This window comes from Mustela nivalis (assembly GCF_964662115.1).
Source record: "Mustela nivalis genome assembly, chromosome: 3".
In the NCBI taxonomy this organism is placed as follows: domain Eukaryota; kingdom Metazoa; phylum Chordata; class Mammalia; order Carnivora; family Mustelidae; genus Mustela; species Mustela nivalis.
Genome location: NC_139022.1, coordinates 61,371,814 through 61,385,670, shown reverse-complemented (window position 1 = coordinate 61,385,670; position 13,857 = coordinate 61,371,814). Strand labels below are relative to the sequence as shown.

At 36.7% G+C, this 13,857-nt stretch overlaps 1 protein-coding gene across 3 annotated transcripts in view; it reads left to right on the top strand.

Annotated features, from left to right (window-relative positions):
- LNPEP (leucyl and cystinyl aminopeptidase) overlaps positions 1-13,857 on the top strand; it is a 105,828-nt gene that overhangs the window by 57,673 nt on the left and 34,298 nt on the right. For all 3 annotated transcript variants that reach the window (XM_082723853.1, XM_082723855.1, XM_082723854.1), the window contains 4 exons: positions 8,012-8,132; positions 8,821-8,975; positions 11,156-11,269; positions 12,681-12,815. In XM_082723853.1, coding sequence (XP_082579979.1) covers positions 8,012-8,132; positions 8,821-8,975; positions 11,156-11,269; positions 12,681-12,815 — 525 coding nt within the window. The remainder of the gene's footprint in view (positions 1-8,011; positions 8,133-8,820; positions 8,976-11,155; positions 11,270-12,680; positions 12,816-13,857) is intronic.

The following is a 13,857-nucleotide window of genomic DNA, read 5'->3' as shown; positions in this document are numbered from 1 at the left end:
GGTGCTGGCATAAAAATAGACACATTACATTGACCAAGAAACAGAATTAAGAACCCAGAAAAAAAATGCATAACTGGTCGACTCATATATAACAAGGAAGCCAAGAATACTCAGTGGGGAAAGGATATGCTCTTTAATAAATGGTGCTTGGAAAACTGGACAATCACGTTTAAGAATGAAATTGGACTCTCGTCTTACATCACTCAAAAAAATTAAACCTATTAAAGACTTAAACATAAGGTCTGAAACCATAAGACTTCTTTCTAGGAGGAAAAAAAAACCTCCTTGACATTGGTCTTGGTAATGATTTCTTGTATACGACACCAAAACACAAGCAACAAAAGCAAAAATCAGTAAGTGGGACTACATCAAACTAAAGAGCTTCTGCACAGGGATGCCTGGGTGGCTCAGTCAGTTAAGCATTTGCCTTTGGCTCAGGTGATGATCCCAGGGTTCTGGGATTGAGCTCTGCAATGGCTCTCTGCTCACTAGGGAGCCTGCTTCTCCTTCTTCCTCTGCAGCTCCCCCTGCTTGTGATCTCTCTCTCTGTAAATAAATAAATCTTTTAAAAAAAGAGCCAATAAATAAATAAATAAATAAATAAATCTACCAATAAATAAATCTTTAAAAAAAAGAGCTTATGCACAGCAAAAAGAAACATCAACAGAATGAAAAGGCAACCGAAAGAATGGGATCAAGTATTTGCAAATCATATATATGATAAGGGATTAATATCCAAGATATATAAGGAACTCCTATAACTCATTAGCAAAAATATATATAAACAATCTGATTTAGAAATAGGTAGAGGAGAGGTGCCTGTCTCTCTCAGTCCGCAGAGCATGCAGCTCTTGATCTTGAAGTTGTGAGTTTGCCCTACATTGGGAGTAGAGAGTACTTAAAAATAAACTCTTAAAAAAAATAGAGGAACTGAACTGATATTTTCCCAAAGAAGACATAGAAGTGGCCAGCAAGTACATGAAAAGGTGCTCAACATCACCAATCACAAGGGAAATGCAAACCAAACTTCAAGGAGATATTACCTCACAATTGTTAAAATGACCTCCATGAAGATGTGGTGGAAAGGGGAACCCTTGTGCACTCTTGGTAGAATGTGAACTGATAAAGCCCCTATGGAAGGCAATGTGGACGTACCTCAAAAAATTAAAAATAGAACTACCATATGATCCAGCAATCCTACTTCTGGGTATACATCCAAAGGAAATGTAACCAGGCTCTCAAAGAGATATCTACTCCTCCATGTCTGCTGTCAGATTATTCACAACAGCCAAGATACGGAAACAACCTAAAGGTCTTTGCAGATGAATGGATAGAAAAGGTGTGGTAAACGTATTATAGATTATTATTTAGCCATGAGAAAGAAGGAGATCCTTCCATTTGCAATAATATAGATGGACCTGGAGGGTATTATGTTAAATGACATAAATAAGTTAATAGAGAAAGACTTTATATATAATCTCACATGAAGAATCTAAGAAAGCTGAACTTTTAGAGACTAGAATGGTGGTGAGGGTGAAAATAGGAAAATGTTGGTCCAACGGTATAAACTTCCAGTTATAAGTTTGAGATCTAATGTATAGCATAGTGACTGTAATTAAGAATGCTGCATTATATGCTTGCAAGTTGCTGAGAGACTAGATCTTGAAAGTTCTCATCACAGAAAAGAATCGGTAATTATGTGAGGTGATGGAGATGTCCTAAGTAATACTACTGTGGTAATCATTTCACAGTATAACAGTGTATCAAAGCAACACATTGCACACCTTCAACTTTCACAATGTTACGTGTTAATTATATCAATATGTAAAGTTGCAAAAAATTAATTTAAATTTAAAACTCACTTCCTCAAGTCTGAGTAGTCACATTTCTAGTGTTCTTGTGGCTAGTGGTTACTATGTTGCATATCATGAATATTGAACATTTCCGTCAGTGCAGAAAATTTTATTGGACAGCACTATATCTAAAATATGCAGATTTAAGAGATAGTGTACAAATGTAGTTAGGAGATAAACCCCAGGTTATAAAAGTTAATTTAATCTTCCTCCTTAAAAGAGGAAGTTCAGATTGAGTTTCCTTAGAATAGTGAGTAAGACTATTTAAAGGTCTTATGTATCTATAATTTGTAAAAATTATTTGTTCTAATTAGGCTTCTCTGCTTTTCTAGGTCATTAGTCCCTGTCAATAAATGATTATTCGTTTAGATTTTACTCTTTAATTTCACCATAGAGACCTAGTTAATATTTTTATACACTAACACTATAGGAGAAAGGGTCTTTTTTATTTTTTTTTTATTTTTTTTTATTTTTTATTTTTTATAAACATATATTTTTATCCCCAGGGGTACAGGTCTGTGAATCACCAAGATTACACACTTCACAGCACTCACCAAAGCACATACCCTCCCCAATGTCCATAATCCTACCCCCTTCTCCCAAACCCCCTCCCCCCAGCAACCCTCAGTTTGTTTTGTGAGATTAAGAGTCACTTATGGTTTGTCTCCCTCCCAATCCCATCTTGTTTCATTGATTCTTCTCCTACCCACTTAAGCCCCCATGTTGCATCACCACTTCCTCATATCAGGGAGATCATATGATAGTTGTCTTTCTCTGCTTGACTTATTTCAGTAAGCATGATACGAAAGGGTCTTTTTTAAACTAAAAATGATTATTCTTCATGATAGAAATATAATTTTTAGATTTTTTTTTTCATATTTTGATTACCTCAGGAAATATTTTTACTCATTGAGCACATTCAGTTGGAGCTGGCTTTCCTTTTTAGATTTAAAGCTTTATTTTAATCACATTATATTTAGATTTTGCTAATCAAAAAGCATATACTCATTCTGTTAGAAAAGCTTATAATGGCTACTGCATAACTCTGAGAGGTAAGGGCAGAGATGAGGATTATGGCTTTTCATCAGCAGTGATACCCTATGCCATTATGCTCAGCAGTAAAAGATGGAATGACTCACGAAGTTTCAGCATTCAAGTTTAGGTGTAGACTATGTAGTGGCCAAGTGCTTAAATGATTTACAAATCTTTGGCCTGAAAGATTTTTTTTCAAGTCTAAACCAAAGAATTTTTCTGAATCCTTTGAAAAGGATAGTGAGGTTGGTTTAAATCTGATAAAATTCAATTAATTTTTCTTCAAGCATCACACCACGGATCGGGCTATTGATTCAGATGTTGCAGCCTGGATAAAATCCCAAAGGCTCAACCGAGGAGAGTCAGGTTTGCTTCTCAAAACCCAGCTGAATACCATCCTCTCCTTGAAGCAGTTCATTCTTTCCCCAGCTGGGATTAATCATTCCCTCTGTGATCTTTCATAGCACTTTGGTTACATCTCTGTTGTAATTATCATACTCTTTGATATAAAATCCCTAGCACTTTTTATTGTGTCCCAAAATATATGCAGTCTTGGCTTTTTCTTTCCCCTCTGTCCCTTCCTCCTTCCTTCTTACTGCCTCTAGGATTATATTTAAAGTCATCATTCAGATCTTCAGGGCTCTCTCAGAAATCCGTCTTTGTTTCTCATTGCCTCAGTATGGATTTGGCCAAGCTGAATTATTCACTGCTCTATATTATTCTCATATATAGAGAGGGGGGCAGGGGAAATGGAGAGAGCATGAAAGTGATTGATTGAGACTGAGATAGAGAGGAATTTGGGGTGGCTTTCTCTTTCCTTTTAATTTCTGTGTATTATGAAGCAACATGGTTAAACATGCACTCTGGAGTCCCTCCTCTATAGCTTCCTAGGATGTGCTCAAGAGAGCAGATACCTCTGTAATCCTGCCTAAACCTCAACTTCTACAAATCTAATACTGTAATGCCTATATTAGCCTGCCCTCTCAAGGATTAAATGGTGATTTTTTTTGTAAAATACTTACTGCCTGGGAGATAGTAATACACACACACACACACACACACAGTACTCTTTTTTTTTTTTTTTTAAGATTTTCTTTATTTATTTGACAGAGAGATCACAAGTAGGCAGAGAGGCAGGCAGAGAGAAGGAGGAAGCAGGCTCCCTGCTGAGCAGAGAGCCCGATGTGGGACTCGATCCCAGGGCCCTGAGATCATGACCTGAGCCGAAGGCAGCGGCTTAACCCACTGAGCCACCCAGGCGCCCCCACATGGTACTCTTTATCCATTTGGCAAACATACATAAACTTCCTTATATGTCTGTGAATATAAAGTCATAACTATTAAAAATTATTTTTATTAACATGTGTATTATTTGCCCCAGGGGTACAGGTCTGTGAATCATCAGGCTTACACATTTCACAGCACTCACCATAGCCCATACTCTCCCCAGTGTCCATCACCCCACAGCCATGATCTCCCTACCCCACCCCCCAGCAACCCTCAGTTTGTTTCATGAGATTAAGAGTCTCCTATGGGTAGTCTCCCTCCCGAATCCATCTTGTTTGATTTTTTCCTTCCCTAGCCCCCACAACCCCCTGCCCTGCATCTCAAGTTCCTCATGTCAGAGAGATCATATGATAATTGTCTTTTTCTGATTGTAAAGTCATAACTTTTAATGCTACCCAGCACCTGCGTATTTCAAAACGTGTTCTAAAAAAAAAAAAAAGTTATACAAATAAACAGTTGTTTCATTAATTTTCTCTCTTTTTATTAGGATGAGGGAAGACTCTAATACTCATGGAGCTATACTCTGTGCTGGCCTTTGTCTTGCCTCATTTATAAATACCTTTTTGATTCATAAACCACACGAGAGGGAAACATTAATCCTGTATTGCTGAGGAAGAAACAGTGTCTCAAAGAGGTTGCGTTAAGTGACCCAAGATTACATAGTAAGTGAGAGTCAGGATTATACTGTCCACCACAATGTGTTGCTGCTTATACCCAGTGACAGAAATAACTTCTGTTGGTGACCATAAATCTCAACTTGAAGTCTAACAAAGGATTTTTCTTACACTAAAATGTGGTAATCTTTAGGATGGATTCTATCTTGTGTAGTAGTTAACATTAGGCCTATTTCACAAAATTCAGGAATAAGGCAGTGGGGCTTTATTTACTAATGTCAGTCTTACCAAAGAGCTAGAAATGTCAAAGTTATTAAACATGCCCTCTTTAGTGATAAAGATCACTACATTGTCAAAGTTTTAAAGAAAGAGGAACATTTGTTTTTATCATTTCTGTCTGGTCTTCAGTGTTCTTTACACCTCTTTCTGTTTTTAGAAATGCCAGAATTACCTAGAAAATTCTACACCAGTTTTGAAATACACCGCTTTGTCTTGAGGTTTTTGTTTTATTTTTGCCATTGCCTGATTTTGTTTTTATCATAGACAGGTCTAATTTGTAGAATCATAGAGTACAGTGCTGGTTAATCAGATGTACATACCATGTTTTAAGCTGTAAGTCTTAAGGTCTGAATGCTAGTTGACTTCCATTTAATAGTGTTTAGAGTGCTCTTATCCAGCCCAGAGTACTGGTCAAGACTTCTTTGTTGTTGTTGAATTAGGTTGTTCTGTTTCTTACTGCTTCTTTTGCTCTTAAAACAAGCTTGCTAATAATTATAATTACCAGATGATTTATCTAGTGAGAACTCATAGCACATCATTCTTTAAGGGAAAAAAAGGCGGGGGAGAGAAAATAATAAACTATCTTTTTTCCTAATCTCTGTATTCCAGAAGTGGAACTAAATGGATCCCTTGGTCAGATTTTAGTTTCACGTGAATTTCTTCTTCCTCCTTTACTTTTCCTCCAAAGAAAGGTGCTTTCACACATAGAGAGAGGCATGGCCAAATGGTATGTGTGGCAGAGGGATGTTGGAGGAGGAATCTAGGGGACATGGGTGGTATTTCCATTGGGATAGCATCTTGGAGGTTAATGTGTTGACTATAATATAAAATATGTGTTTCTGGAAAGAATAGGCAGAGATAATGAAGATTTGTCTCAAATTCCTAGTGATCTTGGTATAGTCATTTACAATGGAAGTTAGAGAGTGTAAAAGAATATGTCAGTCTCTACCCTGCCCCCACTAACATTGACTGCAGAGGGGAAGGGTGCAGGAAGTAACACATCAATGGAATGAGCTTATAGTTCCTTTGGCAAGTGGTGACTGCATTCAATAAACTGGTTACTAAGGGCTACAGATGGCAAAATCCTGGGCCGGTGACGTACTCTTGGCCACATGAGGCAAGAGGGTTAAATTTCTTTCATAGTTCCCTTAACAATATAGTTTTAACTGATTAACTCTAGTCCTAGAGAGGTTATTTTTCCAGTAACCTTTGGCACAAATGCTCTACTCACACATATTTTACCCCATTTCTGTATTTTTAAAATAATAATAATAATAATAATAACTACCATTTATTGAACACTTACATCGTGTCAGAAACTAGTCTACGTTCTATATATGTATTAGCCCATTTAATCTTCCCAGCAACCCAGTGAAGGTAGGTAGTTACTTTTCTCACCCAACAAGGAAAGTTAACGAAACTGCTCAACGTCATATAACTAGCAGAGATTTATTTTTGTTTACTTAATTTTTTTTCCTTACATTTAATTTTTATTCTGGGTTACCTCTATGTTTTTGTGATTAACTGTAGACTAAAGCCCCACATAAGGACAACTCTGACTGAAAACTATTTGACTTTTTAGAAATTGTCAACAGTTTTTTAGCCCTTTAATGAGAGAATTGAATTAGAGTTCAGTGCATTTTTTGCAAGTGGTGATTTATTCAGTAAGTCTCCATTTCCCATCAGTTGAGATTTTTTTTTAAAGTTTTTATTTTCTACTATGTCTTGGCCATATCTCACATTCCCAGGTGAGTATAGAGGGCTTCTGTTTTTTTCAATCAACTAAAAAACTATGAATAATGCTTTTTAAGAACCCATTGCTTTTAACAAAATTGCTTAAAACTTGCCTTTTGATACTTATTGAATAAGATGTTTATAGTTAGTTATAGCTTATGTGTTTAACTTATGCACTTAGAAAAAGAGAGAAAAAATAGCAATTTAAATGATGTGGGCAATCAGATCTGCCTGCCTCCCCTCTGTGAGCATGTATCCTGAAGGGAATGGGTAATTGGAGTATGGATTCATCATCCCCTTCGTTGGTTTTAGCTACTGTGTGCCACTCACTGAGCATTGGATTCTGTTTGGTATGATTATTTCTTACACAACATGACCCATGAAAACAAGCCGACAACTGGAAAAAAGTAAGCTATCCCAAGGCTAGAAGAAAAACAGGCTTGCCATACTTACTGACAAAGCATGCATTGGTCTGTAACAGATTTTCCCAGGGTAATTTCAACAAATGTGTAATTTCTGCCTTGTATGTTTACTTTAGAGCTAACTCCCTTATGTGACTTCTCTGTGTTGAGTGCCTGTTTGATGCCAGGTACTGTAAAAGTGCTCAAAAGAGGAAAATTTGTTTTGTCCTTCAAATTTTTCAGTCTTGATAGCTCATAGGTAAGGAAGGGCAACTTTAGGTAATGGAGAAGATACGTATCATGAAATTAATAGGCAACTGCTTGTATGTTGCTATGATATGACCCAAATAGTTTATTTGGGATGTTCTGTTAACTTAAAAAAAAAATCAGGGGGCACCTGGGTGGCTCAGTGGGTTAAAGCCTCTGCCTTCAGCTCAGGTCATAATCCTAGGGTCCTGGGATCAAGCCCCGCATTGGGCTCTCTGCTCAGCAGGAAGCCTGCTTCTTCCTCTCTCTCTGCCTGCCTCTCTGCCTACTTGTGATCTCTGTCTGTCAAATAAATGAATGAAATCTTAAAAAAAAAAAAAAATCAGTAAGTTTTTGAACATGGTGGCATGTGTGGAAGTGACTTGCTAAATTTTCCAGGGGCTTATTGATTTGGAAGCAAGAGTTTCTGTCCTATAAAATCTCATAAAACTCTTTTTTCAGTTCTCACATATGCTTCACAGTATTCACATGACTATCATGCCATTTTGGTTGTACCTGTCTTTACATCATATATACATATATATATATATATGTTTTCTTTTAGGTTTCTATATATGCTGTACCAGAAAAGATTGGTCAAGTTCACCATGCCTTGGAAACAACTGTGAAGCTTCTTGAATTCTATCAAAGCTACTTTGAAATTCAATACCCGCTTAAGAAATTGGGTAAGAATCAAACAGTGCCTCTGATTTTCATTGCTTTTACAACCTAGATTCATTTTGCAAATGTTTTTTTAGAAAACTTTTGCCAAAGTTATTTTAAAAGAAAACTAAGAAACACTTAAATCTTTAAAAATTGTCTCTATTTGTTGAGATTATTCAGATTCCATAAAAACATCTAAATGTGGAGCTTAAAACATTTAGAAGTTTATGGAGGTGTTAAAAGGGCTTACACAGTGTATAAGCTGTGTATGTGGGAATTTGCTTAGGGCTTAGTCTGGAGTTTGACTAATTCTAACTTCCTAAGAAATTCCTGACTCAAATAACAAGAATTGAGTATTGGGAGCTCAGGAAAGCAAGAGCATATCAGAGCTATTTAACCAGGAGCTAGATAGGGGAATGTCGGATCTGCACCTTATCCTCCCTGCTCTAGAAAGTTGATTCATTGTGAAGGAATTAGGTTTCTCTTCCTTCGCTAAGTGACAGGGGAGCAGTGACTCTAAAGGGATGGTTCAGGTCTTTCTCAACTGACTGACAGGTGGGGAATGTACAAGACAGGAGCAGGGTTCCATTTGCTGAGTATAAAATGACCTCACTGTCTCTTGATTCACAGTGTTAAACCAATGGGTAAAATATTTTTATTTAGGGAGTGCCCTAGAAGAAGGAAAGTTGATCACTTCTTTCTTATGTCCAGATTTGGTGGCTATTCCTGACTTTGAAGCAGGAGCAATGGAAAATTGGGGTTTGCTCACCTTCCGAGAAGAAACACTTCTGTATGACAACAATACTTCTTCAGTGGCGGACAGAAAACTGGTTACTAAAATTATTGCTCATGAACTATCCCATCAGGTATTAGTAGCCAAGAATATTGTATTTCCTTTCTCTTTTATATCCTGGAGTTTTAGAGTAGAATTAATGCTAATAAGAAATTCAGCGTTTTATTGTAGTATCGCCTTCTTTCATAATAAAGTGGTGTTTTCTTTCTTTCTTTTTTTTTGGATTCTGTTTGGTATGGGAGATAGTGAGAGCAGGAACACAAGCGGGGGAGTGGGAGAAGGAGAAGCAGGCTTCCTGACAAGCAGGGAGCCTGATGTGGGTCTCAATCCCAGGACCCTGAGATCATGACCTGAGCTGAAGGCAGATGCTTAATGACTGAGCCACCCAGGTGCCCCTGGGTGTTTTCTAACACAAACTTGATTTCAAATGAAAATGCTTTCTCATGTTTGTGTAGGATTTTACAGTTTGTAAAGCATTTGCATATCCATTATCTCACTTACTTATTATAACTGCTCTGAGGCAGGTGATAATCCCAATTTACAGATATGGAAACTGAGACTCAGTTTAAATAAATGACTTATCCAAAGTCATACAATTAATAATTGGCAGCACTGGGCTTGAAGACCACTGTCTACTCAAGATCTGCCTCTCATTTCTTGCCCTGTAATGATAGAGATCTATTTCAGCCCTGACAGATGCCAGCTGTTCAGTATAGCTTTGTGGTAGACAAACCCCTCCCCTAAATTTCACTCTGTTCTCATAACTCTTGGACTGCAGTTGTCAGAACTAGATTTATGTTTTCTTCTCCTGCCCAAACTGTGTCCTTTGTTAATTTGAGAGAGGGAGGGTACTCTTTGTATGATGAGGAGAAAAAAGAAAGAAAATTATGTGGGTATGTGAACATCCTGTTTTCTTCCCCAACACCTTGTCTTTCTTTTGTCCCTTGCTGAGGGGCTTAACATTGTTGGTATGGGGGTGCCTGGGTGGCTCTGTGGCTTAAAGCCTCTGCCTTCAGCTCAGGTCATGATATCAGGGTCCTGGGATCGAACCCCGCATTGGGCTTTCTGCTCAGCAGAGAGACTGCTTCCCTCTCTCTCTCTGCCTGCCTCTCTGCCTGCTTGTGATTTCTCTCTGTCAAATAAATAAATAAAATCTAAAAAAAACAAAACAGTGTTGGGTATGGTTTGGGGGTGTCATGACGGAAGGGAAATGTGGAAGAAGAGTAGCACATGATCTGGTCAGTTTGCTTCCTGTCTCCAACACCATATATGTGCAACTCTGGAGCCCTTGTGAACACTTCATAACAGGCTGACATCTGAAGCACGTCCTTATTGACAGTCATGGTTTTGGGCATGTAGCCACGTTGTCCTTTAGAGGATATCCTCTTGGTCTTTTATGCTTGGGGCCACCCATCACCACTTCTCTGTTACTTCTGCTTTAAGTCTTAGAAACCATATTCCTCTGAAACAGGTTTAAAGATAATATCTTTGAAAAGCACGTTCTTATAATTCTCAAAACTGTTCTGTTTCAATACCTAGTAATATTATTTTGCTGCTAGTTTGAGATGAGCCGTAGGCCACACTAAATTGCATACCCACCACTCTCCATTTGGGGGATTTTTGAGATACTCTTTTTAGGGGAGTCTCCTATCATTGTTATTCTTCTTATGGTTACATCATAAAAGAAGACATTTAAATAACTTTCTGATGTCCTTTACTTATATGCATGCCAACTATCTTAAGGATGTTATTTGAATTCTTTTTTGAATCCTGTAAATACCTCCTCTCAGGTGCCTGAGGAGAAACATGAAGCCTGGGCTTATGTAGGAAAATCTGTCACATACAAACTTATTTCTTAGTTACATGGATGGCTGTAGATAGATGGAAATAATCTTAGTAACTTAATATTAGAAGGTAAAAGAATAATACTAGGAAATAACACTTTTAATGAAGTGGCTAAAAACTGTTTTTACCTAGCAAACAGTGTGTGTGTTAATTTGAAATATGCTAATTGTGTTTCTTGCTTGTTTTCCCATTTAACAGAGTAAAATACTAAAATTTTTATTTTCATTTTAGAATAAATATATACAAATTTTCTCATAAGTCTTTAATTTGAACGTAGTTTGTTTAACTAATAACTATTTTTAAGTAGTTATAATCTGGATATAGGTGATTAATCTGACAATTCAATTACTAGGACATTTTTAAGAATGTAAATACTGTGTTGGTTAGTAGTTTGTTTTTTCCCCACAGTGGTTTGGTAATCTGGTCACAATGGAGTGGTGGAACGATCTGTGGCTAAATGAAGGGTTTGCTACATTCATGGAGTATTTCTCTTTGGAAAAAATATTTAAAGAGCTCTCCAGTGTAAGTACACCGTTTATTATATATACTCTCATATTTGCCATTTGGAGAAATGAAAGTGTTTCTAGAAAGATAAAATTGATCCTTGTTGCTGATAAATCTTCAACCTCTTGACATCTGGCAATGAAAACTAAGCTTTTATTTATTGAAATGTTTCATTGAAAGCTGAAGTTATGTGAAATTATTTTATACTTTGTTAAGATGAACATTTTAAATCACTTTGTTACATTTTATTTTTAAGAGATTTAGCCCTTCTCCTTGACGGAATTTAGATAAAGTTGAAAAACCTTTTGTGGACAACAAAACATTTTATCGTTTGTATAAAGAGAGAAAGAAATTAAGACAATGTGTAACAATGCTATCTCTCTGTTATTACTATGATCCTTCTTGTAACATGGTACATAGATTGATACAGACAAGTAATTTGCCCCGTTAAGATACAAACCATATTTTGTGCCCTTTCTAAAGGGATATCATTGGGATATCATTCTGTCATAGAGGTCATAATAATGAAACTGTATTATTAGACTCTGGAGAAGTTTCCTATCATTAGAGATATTTGAACACACCAGGCCATAGTACAATAGGTATTACCAAATAATCCAACCAATAGGTGGGAGTGTGTAAATAAAGATCCCATTCAGCCCTAAAATTCTCTGACTTTATATTAAACTTCCTGGGTATATGATCCGAGACTGTTTCAAAATAGGGATACTCTTAAGAGCTTTTAATCTGAAATTTTTATGTAAGTCCTGTTCAAAAACTTCAGGTGGGTAGAAGGAACTAGAATACTAAGCAAAATATTCTAAATCTATGTGTGTTACTTAATTGAGCAATGAGATATACAGTTTCACCACTTGGTGGTGCCCAGAATGTTTAAAACCTTCTAATGGACATTCTAGGGGAGCTTGTCTACTGAGCTATCAATGAATTCGATTTAAGTGTCATATTTTATTTTGAATAAATCTCAGTTAAGGGAAATGTCTATTATCTTAATAGAAACCATGTATGAAAAGTTGGCTGAAGGACCGATTTTTATTTTTGTTTTTTAATTTCAGATATTATTTTGAAAATGTACACTAACCATTTTAGAATACTTACTTTGATTTTCTCTCTGGACTTGGCACATTTGGTTGCTTTAGTAATAGATTCTTAATTTATTCTTACGGCGTGGTTTAGGAAACAATGCTTTTCATGTGGCTAGAAAGTTATAATTTTTTTTTAATTTAAGGAATACAAATGAAAGTTGCTGTATTCCTACATTTTAAAAGCTTATTTTATAAAGTCTAGTGAAGATTTTTTTTTAATAATGAACTTAAACAGTTATTAGTCTAACTCATATAAATAATCACTATACTTGCCTTTGCCTTTGATACTTTTTGTGGTTTCCTAATCTGTTTGATGTTTTTGCTAGTATGAAGATTTCTTAGATGCTCGATTTAAAACCATGAAGAAAGATTCCTTGAATTCATCTCATCCAATATCATCATCATCTGTTGAATCTTCAGAACAGATTGAAGAAATGTTTGATTCTCTTTCCTATTTTAAGGTACTGCTCTATACACCAAGTACCTGAAGTGGGTTTCAAATTAATTTCTTTCTTCCTTTATTTCTTTCTTTTTTAAGATTTTATTTATTTATTTGTCAGAGGGAGAGAGAGATCACAAGTAGGCAGAGAGGGAAGGGGGAAGCAGTCTACCTGCTGAGCAGAGAGCCCGATGTGGGGCTCGATCTCAGGACCCTGAGATCATGACCTGAGCCGGAGGCAGAGGCTGAACCCACTGAGCCACCCAGGCACCCCTCAAATTAATTTCATATGTGAGCAAGCTGCATAATTTAGATTACTTTAAAGATTATATTTTAAGATTATTTTCATGTTTGCTTCTATTTAAATCTTGTTTTTAACTTTTCTGGGTTTTTCTCCATATCTCTGTTCTCATTTAAGTTCTGTGACTGGTATTCTGGGTAGTTAATCAGATCATACAGCCATATATCTCTTAAAGTTGGTTCAGTCTATAGATCTACAGGTAGAATATATCCAGAGGATGTTCTAAGCAAGCCCTTGGCTGGGTTATTGACAATTGAGGCATGTTCCAAAGTCACAATTGCCAAAACACATAAATAAAAAGAGACTATAAGAACTGAAAAGTAGATTGCAGGACCAGAAACATAAGACTCCGGGTTTGGGAGTAAAGCAAAAACAGAAAACGAGAAACTTGACTAGGATCACCATAGATCAGGGGCACCTTGGTGGCTCAGATGGCTGAGTGTCTGCTTTTGGTTCAGATCATGATCTCTGAGTCCTGGGATCAAGCCCTGTGTTGGGCTTCCTGCTCAGTGGGGAGTTTTCTTCTTCCTTTACCGCTGCAACTTCCCCCCACCCCCACTCATGCACTTTAAAAAAAAAAAAAGGATCATCATAGGTCAGAGAACAGAACAGTACCACTCACAGTTGTGATGGGAGTCATGAATATTTGGGCTTATTTGCCTCCTTACTCTGGCTGTCAGATTAATTGATTAATAAATGAATTCCTGTACTGGACAGAGGAAATACACAAAACCTGTGAGATACAGACCATATCATCAAGAAA